Source organism: Caretta caretta, chromosome 17, assembly GCF_965140235.1.
Source record: "Caretta caretta isolate rCarCar2 chromosome 17, rCarCar1.hap1, whole genome shotgun sequence".
Classification (NCBI taxonomy): domain Eukaryota; kingdom Metazoa; phylum Chordata; order Testudines; family Cheloniidae; genus Caretta; species Caretta caretta.
The window spans coordinates 16975090-16991309 of record NC_134222.1 but is presented as its reverse complement, the minus strand read 5'-3'; the positions used below and the strand labels follow the sequence as shown (position 1 = coordinate 16991309).

General features: G+C 45.2%; 1 protein-coding gene across 1 annotated transcript in view; it reads right to left on the bottom strand.

Moving 5' to 3' along the window:
- MYBBP1A (MYB binding protein 1a) overlaps positions 1–13757 on the bottom strand; it is a 79858-nt gene extending 66101 nt beyond the window's left edge. The window contains exons 1-9 of the mRNA XM_048823825.2: positions 13532–13757; positions 12735–12830; positions 11247–11330; positions 10794–10868; positions 9899–10006; positions 8271–8461; positions 7724–7891; positions 6464–6581; positions 516–805 (exon numbers count right to left, since the gene is read on the bottom strand). Of these exons, the coding sequence (XP_048679782.2) occupies positions 516–805; positions 6464–6581; positions 7724–7891; positions 8271–8461; positions 9899–10006; positions 10794–10868; positions 11247–11330; positions 12735–12830; positions 13532–13708 (1307 nt within the window). The 5' untranslated portion in view covers positions 13709–13757. The remainder of the gene's footprint in view (positions 1–515; positions 806–6463; positions 6582–7723; positions 7892–8270; positions 8462–9898; positions 10007–10793; positions 10869–11246; positions 11331–12734; positions 12831–13531) is intronic.
- Between the last annotated feature and the right edge of the window lie 2463 nt (positions 13758–16220).

Below are 16220 nucleotides of genomic sequence, written 5' to 3'. Positions count from 1 at the left end.
GAAGCATCATGCTGGCGTACCACACCACAGTAACAGTTAAGACAGACAGGCCCCTATCCTTCACTTCATCTAAAATTGAGGGAGTGCAGTTGGAATTTTAAGTAAGCATTACCCAAACTATCATTTGACCGGTGCTCCAACTGTCACACAAAGTGCTGTAACACAACTGATCAGGACCTAAGTTTTACATCTCAGTTTGAAAAGACACTGAGCGACACAGTGCCCCGCTGGGTTAGTAGCACAGTAATGACTCAGTGAGAAAGACCACCTACACAGACTCCCCAATTTTCCCAGGAGGTTTTCCCAATAGGAAATTTCTATGGTTTCCCAGTAAGGATAAAGGGAACAGAAAACACGAGCTGCTCCTGACCTAGGACCAGCTAAAAGTGCCTTTGTGAATCAGCTGTTGGAGATGCCCCACATCTCCTCCAGGCCAACCGAACAGAGCTAAACATGGGAGGATGCATACAACACGCATCAGAGAGAGGAGGGAGCTGTGCTGTAAATACACTCACATATTTACTTTCTCCTGGTTCTGCTTCTGTCGGCTGGTGGTGAAATCTAAGCAGCAGTCAAACTCTGGCCTAAGAAACATCCTCTTGAGCCAGTCGACATATTTCAGCAACGCTACAGGCTGCAAGTGTTTCACCACCTTCCAGAAGCTGGGCACAACCGGATAGCCTTGATTGGTCAGAGTGGAGAAGCCAATCATCACTGCCCGCTGCTTCTCTGGATCATCACAGCCCTCTAGGAATGAGTTAACATAGGTTTCCATCTCCGGAGCGAACTTAAACCGGTCCGGAAGCTGAAAGGCACAGTCAATACAAGCAGGTTACGGCCCATCATATTGCATGATGGAGACAGAGAAATGTGCACACTCAGTCATTGTACAAAACTGACTTTGCTCTGTACTTGCGCTTGGTACATCCTGGGTCTGAACATTCACCGGGGCAGTACCAATACACCAGATCCCCACAAGCCACTCACCCCTTCAGTGGTCAGGTCAGCCCTACATGCTAGCTTGATCTATCAGATATCAGTATATCACAGAGTGCTGGACAATGAGCTCATCAGCTCCATTTTACAGATGGGGAAGCTGAGGCACAGGGAAGGGAAGTGACTTACACAAGGTCACCCATGAAGCTAGTGGCTGAGTCAAGAATAGAACCCAGGTCTCCTGGGGCCCAGTCCAGTGCTCTATCCACTCGACCAAACTGCCTCACCTACCAGCAATGGAGTCTTGCATGCTCTAACCTGCCACTGATCTTGGATTTCACCAAACCTTCATCTCAAACTGCAAGTAGCCCTCCCTCCCTGGTAGATCAGACACCACATGGACTGATATAGGTGAAGTCTTAAGAACCATCAGCTGGCAGTGTTGCCCAAAAAGTTTGTGAGAACTGCTTTAGCTTCCTTCAGTAGAAACACAGCACATATAAATATAGTCTGTTCTTCCAAATTCTCTGAAAGCTGTGCAGATCAAATGGTTCAAATGTTGAGTCTGGGAGCGTTGTTGACACTAGATCCCAGACCCAGACGCCGTACATGCTAGAATGACACAGACAGCAGTCTGCGAGGGTCAGAACTTTCAGGCCAGCATCACCAGATACATTTATTTATCCCATTTTCGTGATGGTCTTTTACAACCCACAGCGTTTCAACTACGCCGTACATTCATCCCCGCTCGCTCAACTGTGCTGTGAAGAGAATGAAAATATATCTGGAGAAAGCTTGAAGGGGAAAAGAATGGTGATTCCATTCCAACCATATAATGCAACTTTTCTAAGTGAATTAAACAAATTGTTTTATGAAATGTCAAGATCAATACGGTGAAATGAGGGAAGCTGGAGCAGTAATGAAATTTAAAGACTGAATTTTCCCCTGGACTAGAAAGCCAATAAATTTAACAGGTAATTAATCTGCAGCCACCTCCATTTGGCCATAAAACATATGCCTCAGAAAGAAAGGTCTGCAAAGCACAACTGAATAAGCTTACATTTGCATGCTATTGGTCAGCTCCTCCCACTGTCAGTATTGTCCAAAATCAGCAGAACCACCCTGAAAAATTTCATTAAAATATGATTCTATGCTGAAAGTGGAGAAGCACCGGGATACAGGGGTTTCATGTTGGTTGTCTCTTGATTAAGAGAATCAAATGTGGTGACTTTACAAGTAAAAAAATAAATATATATAATGGATTGATACGTTTTTAGGAACAGGCGAATCACCAAACGAGCAGTCAGTCTCCAATAACCTATACCGGTGACCTGGAGGAAAGTAAGAATCCAGCAGTAGTTTTCCAACAGCCAACCCTGCTAATTTAACCTGGGATTGGAAGCTCAAACTAGTAATAAAGGTGCTGGAGATTAAAATTAATTAGCATTTATTTCTATGCCTTCGAATTAGGCCTTCCATGTCACCTGTAGAATCCCATAGCCTCGTACAAGGATGACGGAACAGAATTTAGTAAACAAGTCTATTGATGCACAAAGAGAAACAGAATTCAGTCCACTCTCCCACAGCTGTCTTGGCTTTGCAGGGCTAACAGGAGCAAGATGTACTAAACCTGTCAATCTGCAGATATTAGAGAAAAAAAGCAAGAAGGTGCCATTGATACCCTCACTTGCAGACTTCAGCTGCTGCTGTGATACCAGCAATGGAAGCCTGGAACATTGGCTTGCCCCAGAAAAGAAAAGAGCAATGACTGCTGTGTCCACAGCAAAGGGCAACAGGATTGTGTTAGCCCACAGAGCCTAGCCAGCGCCATTTTTTGGTGAGTTCCCCTCAAAAAATGACTATTTTAGTTTTCTTGGAGCCAAAAGGGATGAATTTTACAGTGACATTCCAAATGAAACTCAGACCTCAGCCCCAACCAGATTATTTACCAATTTTATGGTAAACTACTTAACACAGCAGTTCCCAAACTGTGGGTTCTGACCCAAATGGGGTCACGCCATAAACAGACAGGGTCACAGCAATCGTGTGAGTGTGTGTGCACGCACGCATGCGCAAAGAGGACACTATTTTGCTCCGCACAGCGTGATCTCACGTGTCTGGTAGGTGAGAGGTCACAATGCATGGAGGATGCCATTTTGGAGAGCAAAGTAGTGTCCTCCATGCGGCGTGACCTCGCACATACAGTTCTTGCGAAGCCTTGCTGGGTGGAGGACGCCATTTTGCGCTACAAAATGGCATCCTCCATGTGGCATTACCTCGCACATGGGCTCTCTGGGGTCCTAACAGGAAATAATTAATTAAAACAGGATCTTGCCAGTGAAAAGTTTGGGAACCCCTGACTTACCAGCATCCGTGACACTTTTATACCTTGTCTTCAAATGTGTTTGTACAGCACCCAGCACAATGGGACCCTGGTCCTAATGGGGGCCTCTGGGCACTAGCCCACCACGAAAAATAAAAAAACTATAAGGATTAAGGATGGGATTTTCAAAAGTTCTCAGCATTGTCTTAACTCCACTCCCATCAAAGTCAATGCTGGCAATTTTTGGTGAGTCAATGCAGGCAGGGCAGAAAAGGTGGGGGAGTTGCACTGTATGTAAGAGAGCAGTATGACTGCTCAGAGCTCAAGTATGAAACTGCAGAAAAACCTGAGATTCTCTGGATTAAGTTTAGAAGTGTGAGCAACAAGGGTGATGTCGTGGTGGGAGTCTGCTATAGACCACTGGATCAGAGGGATGAGGTAGACAAGGCTTTCTTCCGGCAACTCACAGAAGTTACTAGATCGCACGCCCTGGTTCTCATGGGAGACTTCAATCACCCTGATATCTGCTGGGAGAGCAATACAGCGGTGCACAGACAATCCAGGAAGTTTTTGGACAATTTCCTGGTGCAAGTACTGGAGGAACCAACTAGGGGCAGAGCTCTTCTTGATCTGCTAATCACAAACGGGGAAGAATTAGTAGGGGAAGCAAAAGCGGATGGGAACCTGGGAGGCGGTGACCATGAGATGGTCAAGTTCAGCATCCTGACACAAGGAAAGCAGCAGAATACGGACCCTGGACTTCAGAAAAGCAGACTTTGACTCCCTCAGGGAGCTGATGGGCAAGATCCCCTGGGAGAATAACATGAGGGGGAAAGGAGTCCAGGAGAGCTGGCTGTATTTTAAAGAATCCTTATTGAGGTTACAGGGACAAACCATCCCAATGTGTAGAAAGAATAGTAAATATGGCAGGCGACTGGCTTGGCTTAACAGTGAAATCCTTGCTGATCTTAAATACAAAAAAGAAGCTTACAAGAAGTGGAGGATTGGACAAATGACCACGGATGAGTATAAAAATATTGCTCATGCATGCAGGAGTGAAATCAGGAAGGCCAAATCAGACCTGGAGTTGCAGCTAGCAAGAGATGTTAAGAGTAACAAGAAGGGTTTCTTCAGGTATGTTAGCAACAAGAAGAAAGTCAAGGAAAGTGTGAGCCCCTTACTGAATGAGGGTGGCAACCTAGTGACAGAGGATGTGGAAAAAGCTAATGTACTCAATGCTTTTTTTGCCTCTGCCTTCACGAACAAGGTCAGCTCCCAGACTACTGCACTGGGCAGCACAGCATGGGGAGGAGGTGACCAGCCCTCTGTGGAGAAAGAAGTGGTTCGGGACTATTTAGAAAAGCTGGATGTGCACAAGTCCATGGGGCCGGATGCGTTGCATCCGAGAGTACTAAAGGAGTTGGCGGATGTGATTGCAGAGCCATTGACCATTATCTTTGAAAACTCATGGCGATCGGGGGAGGTCCCGGACGACGGGAAAAAGGGTAATGTAGTGCCCACCTTTAGGATCCTGGGAACTACAGGCCAGTCAGCCTCACCTAAGTCCCCGAAAAAATCATGGAGCAGGTCCTCAAGGAATCAATTCTGAAGCACTTAGAGGAGAGGAAAGTGATCAGGAACAGTCAGCATGGATTCACCAAGGGCAAGTCACGCCTGACTAATCTAATTGCCTTCTATGACGAGATAACTGGCTCTGTGGATGAAGGGAAAGCAGTGGACGTGTTGTTCCCTGACTTTAGCAAAGCTTTTGACACGGTCTCCCACAGTATTCTTGCCAGCAAGTTAAAGAAGTATGGGCTGGAGGAATGGACTATAAGGTAGGTAGAAACCTGGCTAGATTGTCGGGCTCAACGGATAGTGATCAATGGCTCCATGTCTAGTTGGCAGCCGGTATCAAGCAGAGTGCCCCAAGGGTCGGTCCTGGGGCCAGTTTTGTTCAATATTTTCATAAATGATCTGGAGGATGGTGTGGATTGCACTCTCAGCAAGTTTGCAGATGACACTAAACTGGGAGGAGAGGTAGATACATTGGAGGGTAGGGATAGGATACAGAAGACCCTAGACAAATTGGAGGATTGGGCCAAAAGAAATCTGATGAAGTTCAACAAGGACAAGTGCAGAGTCCTGCACTTAGGACGGAAGAATTCAATGCACCGCTACAGACTAGAGACCAAATGGCTAGGCAGCAGTTCTGCAGAAAAGGACCTAGGGGTTACAGTGGACGAGAAGCTGGATATGAGTCAGCAGTGTGCCCTTGTTGCCAAGAAGGCCAATGGCATTTTGGGATGTATAAGTAGGGGCATTGCCAGCAGATCGAGGGACGTGATCATTCCCCTCTATTCGACACTGGTGAGGCCTCATCTGGAGTACTGTGTCCAGTTTTGGGCCCCACACTTCAAGAAGGATGTGGAAAAATTGGAAAGAGTCCAGCGGAAGGCAACAAAAATGATTAGGGGACTGGAACACATGACTTATGAGGAGAGGCTGAGGGAACTGGGGATGTTTAGTCTACGGAAGAGAAGAATGAGGGGGGGATTTGATAGCTGCTTTCAACTACCTGAAAGGGGGTTCCAAAGAGGATGGCTCTAGACTGTTCTCAGTGGTAGCAGATGACAGAACAAGGAGTAATGGTCTCAAGTTGCAGTGGGGGAGATTTAGGTTGGATATTAGGAAAAACTTTTTCACTAGGAGGGTGGTGAAACACTGGAATGCGTTACCTAGGGAGGTGGTGGAATCTCCTTCTTTAGAAGTTTTTAAGGTCAGGCTTGACAAAGCCCTGGCTGGGATAATTAATTGGAGATCGGTCCTGCTTTGAGCAGGGGGTTGGACTAGATGACCTCCTGAGGTCCCTTCCAACCCTGATATTCTATGATTCTATGAATGGGGATTCTACCCCGACGTCAATAAAAAGAGTTAGGCAATTGCTGACTCCTTTTGAAAAATCTCAGCCTAAAATAATAGCAGTTGAGGAATAAGACCAGAAACTAACACACAATGAAGATAAAGAACAATCCAAATTCAGCCCATAATGACCAATATACCTACAGCGAATACTGCCTTAAACAACACAAGGTCTAACAATACTGTAATGCGACATTTGAAAATGGCTGTATCAGGTAGGGTTTGCTCTTGAGTTTGGGGTCTTTAGCATGGGTTGCATCATATCCTCACAGGGATGCCTACCTGAGCCGATACCACATGATCCCCATAGTGCCGCATCACTTCCCCTCGGAGAACAATCTGTAGCTGGTCCAGAGACAAGAGTGGGAGAGCGCTGCCCAGCAACCGATAGCACATGTAACTGAGTGGAAAGAGAACAGATTCCCTCAGGGAAGGACACAGTAGTACCACCACACACAAGGACAGGGCAGAGAAAGAAAACCATCTGTGTGTGCTTCACAGAGATGTAAAGAAATGGACAGCAGTCAAGACTACAGGGACACTACCAGCCTAGCACTCTAAGGTGGGCAGATTTTGTAAAAGAACGGCACTTCAGAGCATAAAATGAGCATTCACCCATCTATCCTGATGCTGATTCGAGCACCAAAATACAAGATTTGGGCAGCTCCTGTTGGAAAATGGCCTCTCTTTTTCCCTGAAGCTTGCATGCAGCAAGTTAACAAAATCCCTTAGCAACAGGCCAAGGAAATAGTGTTTGACTCTGGATTCGAGTCAGGTTTCAGGGAGCAGGTTTGTGAACAAACCCAGGTTCAGATTAAACAGTGCCAAAAAACCACTCACAAGATTTTGGCTCCAATCTCAATAGCATCAATCTCAATATAGCAGATGACTGATGAGCTTTGTTCTTGAAAATATTTTGGTATCTTACCCTGAAAACTTGCTAAAACAGTTAACTCTTGCCGTCTCAACCACCTTCATGTTAGAAATGGAAACAACAGATACTTTTTAGTTCTGTGTCAAATCCAAATCCAAATGGGGAGTTCATACGGTCTAAGGATTTGAATTCAGCTCATGGTAACAACACAAAGGGGAATGGACACAAATTTCAGGATCTGGCCCACCCCCAAATCTCACATTAAGACAGACACTGTTATAATTCTTAAATTGACCAGATTTCAGTGTCAGTAGTTTCAGGTTGTACATCTGCCCTTAAGTTCTTCTGCCAGTTTCCATGGTCCTCACAATCACATATGCCTAATTTTTGTCCCATTTATTAAGAACAGGAAACATCATCACACTTCAAGCAGTATTTCCTAGATTGCAGCAAAGCTGCTTCTTCAGTTTGTCACAATTAGATCTGGGTTAAAAAATATATATATAAATAAAAAACCCGACAGATTTTTCGTGAGAAATTCTCCCCCCCACCCCCCCCTTTTTTTTTTAGTCAGGTTTTAGTCACCATACAGCAGCAGAATTCATGTTCGGATAGGAAGCAGAAGAGTAGATTATATTAAGAACAATGAATGACATTTTAAAACAAACCTATTAGGACCTGACTTTTCCTTAAGCAGCCCGTTCTCTACAGCTTCTTTCCAGAAGAGTTCAAAGGCGCCTTCCTTCACAGACACTCGTAGCAAGTCCAGCCCGACACGTGGAAGATTCCTATCCTTCTTCTCAGACCTGGCAGCAGTTTTCAAAACCTTCACAAGCCTTGAGAGAAAAGCAACCACAGGAGGATAGGAAAACTGAACTATCCAGTCAGGAACGAACTTTCTGAAGGCAAAATCCCTTCCTCTAACCACCTTCTGGAATGGACAGACAACTGCACGGAAACTAACAAGTTATCTGCGGCCACGGCCTCTAAAGATGAGCAACTGATCTGAATATTGGGAGCAGCACTCTCTGCCAGTCTGGAGATGCCCAAGAATAAACATCAACCCCAGCAGCAGCTCCATACCATGTCTCCCATTACATTCAATGGAAATGCAAGCATCCAGCACCCCTAGGCATCAGAGCCCAATTAGGTTTCTCATTTACATTCAGGAAGTTGGGAGACTTGGCATCTTTACACCCTTCTCCTACAGCTCACCTGGGAACGTTCTCCATGGTTACGATGGCAGATGAGCCTAGGAGTATCTTCAGCTTATCAGGTTTCAGAACCCCAGGAAATTTCTGTATGCCCACGAGCAGGAGGTGCAGCTGCTCCGGGGTGCTGAAGGCCGAAGTGAGGTCAGCCTGTAGGGCGCTGAACAGGACTTCCTCAAACACAGCTTCAGGAATCTACACAGCAATGCAATTGAGAAGCAACACAGCAAGTGATACCGGCTCTATACATAGTTATTGAATAGTATAACTATATGAGGTAAAGGGGTGGGTTTTTATAAATCCCCTAGAGCAGATGCAGTTGTAGCAGTACAAAGGTGCCTTATACCCAGTATGGCATATTCTCCTTCCTATACAGAAATAGCAATATTGACCGACTACACCATTATACCAATGTAGCTGTACTAGGGGTGTTGTACTAGTGTAATTATACTGGTATAGTTAAAGGGGTACAAAGTTTGTGCTTAAACGGGCCCTAAGAGACAAGACTGCACAACATCAAAAGCCAAGGTGGATCTGATAGGAAAAGGGATATCAACCCTTTTCCTTCACTTCTATAAGACACAGATTCTGACCTAAAAATACCTTAGGGATCCATCATCGATTGCAGCAAAGACTGTATATTTTTGGCACCTTATAAAAACTTTATTTTTACTGATGTAACAAACAAACAGAAACCCCAAAACCTCAGGACAATATTGGACCCAAATTTATCAATGGGTACAAAAGATTATAAGGATGTACAAGAGACACACATGCCAACAGGAAGAAAGCGTGCTGTAATTAGTTTGCTACAGTAAAACCTAAAGGTAAACCAAGAATGGGGCCCAGATGGTCTCTGCCCTAAGAGCTTTATTTCATGGCTGTAATTGCAAACTTCCTGCTGCATTTTGATTCTTCTCTCTTTCAGTGCTATACAGCCATGATTTGTTTGTATTATTTCTTAAATATAAATCCATTTTAAAATGGTGTTGTTCATCTCCATGGGATCTTCCTGGCTGAATATTTTGAACACTTTAATACGTTTTGGAATAAACTGGATAGATGCTTTTGAAATAAAAAAGACAAACTCCATTGTTGAAGAACCTACAAAGTATCTGAATCTGCCACAGATCAGGAGCATGGCAAGCATACAAAAAAACCTTATATCAAAATTGCTAGACCAAGAACATTCTTACATCAAAAGGTTGGTAAACTTAGAGTTAAGGTTGCTAGTCTGCATAGTCTACCCACAGAAACCATACGGAGCACGGAAATATGCATATAAACCATTCTACACTCTTTTTATGCTAAATCCTCAGTTCCCCTTCTCATCATCACCTACCTCTCCTCCAGCCCCAACAATCTACACATATCCACCCCTATCCTGAGCAACCAACACCGAGCAACACATGGAGACTTATACTGCTGCACCAATTTTATGGACAATGAGCTTCCCTATTCTGACTTGCCCACATGACAGTTTTCAGGACCACCAACCATCTGGTGCAACACCCAGTGAAGTCAATGGAAAGACTCCTTTGACATCAGTGGAGCTGGTTCAGACCCAGCCTAAGGAAAAAAACAAAGACCACAAACAAAAAGTTCCGCTATTCAGGTGCCAGGTCTTCATACCTCCGAGAGGATGTCAACGAGCGTTTTCCTGGGGAGATCTCGGAGGTGGGCATGGTGCTGGGCCAAGCTCTGCAGAAGTCGGACACACTCCAGGAGGGCCTTTTTGTCCTAGAAATTAAAACAAGAAAAAAGTAAACGGTACACAACCACAGTTAAGCTCATGGCTCCATTATTAACTCCTAATGGATATGCTGAACCTTACGATTATTAATAATAAACCGACCCAATTGCTTCCTGATGCGTAAGTCAGATCTTCCCGATACAGCATTCCCTGTGTGTGACTGACACGTGATAACCTTTCTTCTGGAAAGGAATTGTTCTACCTCCTCTGTCCCTCTATCTACAGACAGTTTTTATATGGTTACCATATTATCTCTGTCCTCTCTCACTCTCTCCCCATCCTTCCCTTCCCCTCTCCACCCCCACCCTCCCCAGTTTTCACATCAAAGGTTATTGGATCTGATAACTTTTCTACACATTTTCTGGATTTTCTTGACGCTGCTGATTTCCAGCTGTATACAACAAATTTGAACGAAACAAAGCTTGGGATTTTAGCAGCAGGTATCAGCTATCTAAGGTACTTGTCTGGCCACAATCACCATAATAAGTGAGCACCTTGCAACCTTAAATGTATTTATCCTCATGACACCCCCGTGGGAGAGAGACATGCTATTACCTCCATTTGTAAAATGGGGAACTGAAGCACAGAGACTAACTGATCTGCCCACAGTCACACAGGAAGCATATGGCGGAGCAAGAAATTGATTTGAACCTGCGATTCCTAAGTCCGCAGGCTAAAGTCCCCACCAATGGACCATCCCTTCTCTCTAGGTCTTGTTCCACATTTGGGACAGCACCAGGTCAATTGCTCATGAACAAGCAACATCCATGTTACCTTTGCAAGACGACCAGACTGGAACAGAGCCAGTACCCCAAAAAAGTTTCCAAAGGCAGCATTTCTAAAGAGTTTCTGAAAAGAAGAAAATCAACACTGTAGCCCAACAATTCAAAATGCAAAAACAGGTAGATCTCATGTTCAACAACAGCTCCCACTGCAGGTGAAAACTGCCCAGAAGCAGGCAGGGAGAGTCAACCTTGAATATCCTTCCATGCAAAAGGTGCTGTGCTGCCCTCAATTCACATATGCAAACCTCTTCAATGGAAGCGGTACAGGCACATCGAGGTCCTGTGACAACATGGGTAACTACAGATTCTGACAGACAAATAGAATCATGTACCTTAAAAGTGGCCCCAAAGCAAGGGTGATCGAGGTAATCAATACTCACTGAGGAATACGGAGGATTTACAACTACTGTCTGGAGTTGCTATGAGCACAAGGCGGACATACCTTTTTTACTCTCTCAAGGTTGTGTTTTTCTTTTATCTGCTGCAGGACAGTATGCAGTGGAATTTCTTCAAAAAATTGCAAAACCTGGATATCAGGACCAACATGAGACAGAGATTCAACTCCAGGAGAAAATGCTCTCACAACATCCGTATTTATCTTCAACAACTATAGACTGAACGAAGAACTAGAACCAAACTCTCTGATTCTTTCTACCAACCTTAGACCCAGTCTACAGTTAAAAGTTTCCCTGCACAGCTATGTTGGTTAGGGGTGCCATTTTTTGACATGGCTATGCTGGAAAAAGCCATAGCGTGCACACTATTTTTCAAGTATAACTGTCTACAGTAGAGCACAAAATATGCTTTGACCTCGAGAGGTGGTCCTTCTGAGTCAGAACAGAGACCTGCTAGCAAGGGGGTGCATGAAAGAGAACAGTCTTCATTGCCCATATTGTACCTGTTCTGAAGGTAGGGTACTTCAGTCTTCAGAGGTCAAACAGACTGGCACCAAACACGAGCAGACTGGCTTTGATTTTTAAATGTTTTCAGTTTTTTCGATCAGTTCCAGAGGCCAACTTGTTTTGAAGCCTGGTCTGCTGCGACGCTCCATGTGCGTGAACAGCCCAGGAGCGGGGGTTCTCACAGCAGAGCAGGGTAAGGCTGGCTCCCGGAGTTAAGGATTGGAGAGGTTTTGCATTATTCTATGTCAGCGAGGGGTTTGATTTTTTTTTTAAAAAACCAATAGTTACACCAGTCCTACCCTTATACCAGCACAATAGCGTCCGCACTAAAGGTGCCCAATGTAGGTACAGAAGAGCCCCTGTTTTATGAACTATTTGTGGATTGATGAGTTCATAAAAACTAAAAAAGTTCATAACACTGAAGATCTCAAAATGATTGTGGGTATGGTGTGAAAGTTAATGCATTAATCGTCCAATACCAGTGTACGCAAAGAATGGTAACAAATTTATACAGCATGCTTGATTTTTCTTTGTGAGTACTGCATCTCTTTGTCACCCACTCTCTCATCTTTTCCAACCTGTATAGCTGCTTGACCATCAGCTAAAGAACTGAACTCTCGTTCAGCGGCAAAAAAACGGTTCATATAATTAGTTGTTCGTAAGATTGATGTTCAGGAAATTGTAGTCCTGCCATAGAACACATTCCCCTTACCTTATGGGAAAAAGCTAAACCAGCATCTGTGTGTCCACACTACGTGTGGGGTGGGGTAGGACTGCTTTACCATATCAGTGTAGCTAAAGCAGTATGTGTTTAGACCAGGCCTACAAGAGTTCACTCTGAGATGCAAGAACTCTTCCCAAGACTCCTGTGCATCCAGAGATTAACCAATCAGAACTCCCAAGTATTTAAACAAAAAATAAGCACCATGCTTTAACCAAGCCAAGTTAGAACTATTTCGTTACCAACATACCCATCGATGCATACTCTGAAATCCATACAGAGTGCGCTCCCATGGGAAAATACCAACCTGAGCTAGTGCCAGACTGAAACCGGGACGGGCTGCCTCTCGAGTTGCTCCCAGTCCTTCTATCAATCGTTTTAGAGTATATTTCAGCTCATCTTCCTAAAAAATTATGTTTTAAAAAATACAGTACATTTAGGAATGCTTCCCTACAATAAGGAAAATCATAAGGATGTACTGCTAGTCAATACATAAATACTGTCTGACCACTTCTCCCAACTGGGCTCATGACTGTCAGTTACAAAGAATACCCAGTTCTACAAATGCACCTCACTGCCCTAATTCAGATTAGCCAGGCCCAAGCATATATCCCTGCGACTGTATCAAACCCTGGGTCTGCTCAGGGATTTAACCCGGGGAAAGGGACACTGATTGGTACCAGACCAGGGAACAACTGCACTGTAACCAGATCCTCTACTTCACAGCTGTAGAAGGTAGGGATGGGATTATGCACCCACTCACCTCAACCAAAACACTGCTCCGGATCTAGCTCCAATCGCAGCAGCCCCCCGAGAGCCTAGGCCCAAGTGCCTTAACCCTTCCACCCCCTCCTGAACCCAACCAGCCCCCTGGGACGCTGGGCCCAATTCCCTTCCCATCTCTCTGGGCCCGATTCTCCCCCCAACCATGTGGGAACCTGGACTCCCCCTCCGCAGAGCCCGATTCCCTTCGCTCCCCCACCTCCCTTCCGCCCCACACCCCGGGACTCCACTCCCGCCTACAGCTGCCCCGAGGGCTCTGGACTCCCCCCGAAACTCCCACGGCGGCCCCAGCCCCCCTCCTCCCGGCTCCGTCGCTCTGACCTGCCCGCGGGCCCGCAGGTACCCCAGCAGGCTCTCGGTGGCCGCCAGGCGAACCTCCTGCTGGGGCTTGGCGATGTCCCAGAAAAAGTCCAGGAACTGCCGGTTCTGTTGCAGGACCCCCCGCGGGCCGGAGCCGGGGAGGGTCGGGGCTGGAAGCGGGGCTGGGGCCGCCTCCATAACGCGACCGCGGCGGCGGCTGGCGCTGCTCGGACCCACGCTGCAGCTCCACGTGGGCTCCCGGGGCCAGCCCCTTCCGGGCTCGCCCCAGCAGCCGCCCGCCGCTGCGTGCAGCCCGTGCCCTGGCCTCCGGGGAAGGCGGCCCAGCCCTGGGAACTGGGGCGGAGTCTTTGGCTGTGTTGGTCGCTGAGACGGTGCCCTTTGAAGTTCCCCTGCTGGACTTAGGGTCTCCAGTCACAACAGCAGAGAGGCCCCGGCAGCAGGGTCCCAGCAACGGGGCTGCTCTCGCCAGACCTGCCTTCCGTCTGACTCCGGAGTAGCGAGCCACGGCCACCGCTCTGGGAAGTCACTGCACACGTGCCAGCTGGTCCCCCAGCCTACAAGGTCCTGCATGGCCCCGGCGCAGGGGGCACTCGGTAGCTCACATGGCCAAGCCTGTCAGAAAATAGTGGAGTCTCTCTCTCTTTTTTTTTTTTTTTAGCAAAATACTTACTATTTTCCCACTGAGTCCATCCAAAAATCTCTAGCCTCGTGTACTTAAACTGAGCGACCAGCTCATGAAGTGTCCATTTATAGGTTTCAAATATTGGCAGGTATCATATTTTAAGGAAAGGAGGACTTGTGGCACCTTAGAGACTAACACATTTATTTGAGCATAAGCTTTCGTGAGCTACAGCTCACTTCATCGGACGCTCACGAAAGCTCATGCTCAAATAAATGTGTTAGTCTCTAAGGTGCCACAAGTACTCCTTTTGTTTTGCGGATACAGACTAACACGGCTGCTACTCTGAAACCATATTTTAAGGAGTCCTTTAAAGTCTCTCCCTCTTGGAAATGAAAGGTTCTGCTGTGGGCCCTTCAGTAGAAAATGTTTAAAATCTCACTGATTATTGATTTAGCACTCCCCCCAATCCCTTCATTTAAATTGTTTTACATATGCAGAATCTAGACCTCAAGAAGGGGCAAATGCCCCCGGCTCCACACTTGGGGAGGTGCTGCACTTTGGGGTAACCTGTGCCGTCAGGTGACTATCTTGTCCCTCTTCCCCATGGGCCTTTGTGTCCTTCAGTATTCACAATCCCCCACCCATATCGCCATGTCTGAAGATTCCCCCATAATTTTTAGGCTGAGTGACTTGCCCGGTTTAAATTCATGAGCAATCTGTCAAGTGATTGTAATGTTTGTACACAGCTTTGAAGATGAAAAGTTCTATGTAATGTGCTAAGTATTGTTATTACTAGTTATAGGCAGGGAGAGGAGCTCACAGGCTATCATGAGAGATCTAGGAAAGGGTCCCCTTGGCAGAAAAGTTGGATAGGACCCTGTAAAACTTAAAGCCAACTCTCATAGCTTGAGATAGGCCTCACACAGGAAGACGGGCCAAAAAACTCACAGCAGAGAACTGAAAATCAAGAACTAGTGATGTGAGATCAACTCATTTCTTTTTAACATGTATTGCTTAAATTTTCTAGAATCACATGATCTCCATGTCACAAAACTCCACAGAGCGACCGGTGTCGAAGTCTGAAACACACATACATACACAAAGTAGGATCTTCCTATTGGCAGCTAACTCAGACTCTATGAACAGGAACCATCTCTCCTGACCTAAATTTTAACATGAGATTCTCTAAAACTGGCTGCTGTGTGAATATGGATGCTGAGAAAGCTCACCTCTTAAATGCTTTTGAAATATGACAGCCTGGTTTTGTCTGGGTCAGACATTAGCCATACTGATGCAATCAATCAGACTGTGGAAAAAATCAATGTCTTGTAGTTCAATAATAAAAACCCGAAGAGCAGCTCAATAAAATAAAACAAATAAATAATGCAGAGGATATACCTTTAAAGATATTAGAAGTTTCTCAGCAAGAATCCATTATCTTCCCTCTCAACGGTACCACAAAGAACCAGGATAGGTTCCCACCGAAGATGCTATTTATAAGGAAGAACTGTCCAATAAATGTGTGGTGTAGTTTTTCCTTTTAAAATCTCTTCTCATATCCGATCTGTTACAAGTATATAGAGAAAACAGAACAGTATCTGGAATGTTAAATAACTGTACTTTTTATTATGCTATTAGTGATAGCTAGACAATCTGTTGTCAACTTAAAGGCATCTTGACAGATTCATACATTCATATATTATTTTAAAATAGATTAAAAATCTTGTTATTTTAAACCAAATATCCTTTGTGTACTTGATATCTTAGATCATTAAAAGTGAAAGCGTTTGTAACATCTAAGGCTTTTCACAATTTATGTTGTTTACCTCTACATTCCATTCAGGTTGCATGGCGAAAATGGACAGTGATCAGGGTCTTTTTAAAGGCCATTCCATTTTCTAGTTCCTGTATATAATATGGTGTTGCAGCGTTTGTATTGGAAGCAGTTCAAATCCACTGTTTTTATATTTAAAAAAAAATCAAAACCCATTTCTATGAATAATAGAGTTTGTAAAACTATTTTTTCTTTCCAAAACCTAAATGCTGTGGCCTTGTGCTGCCTGACAG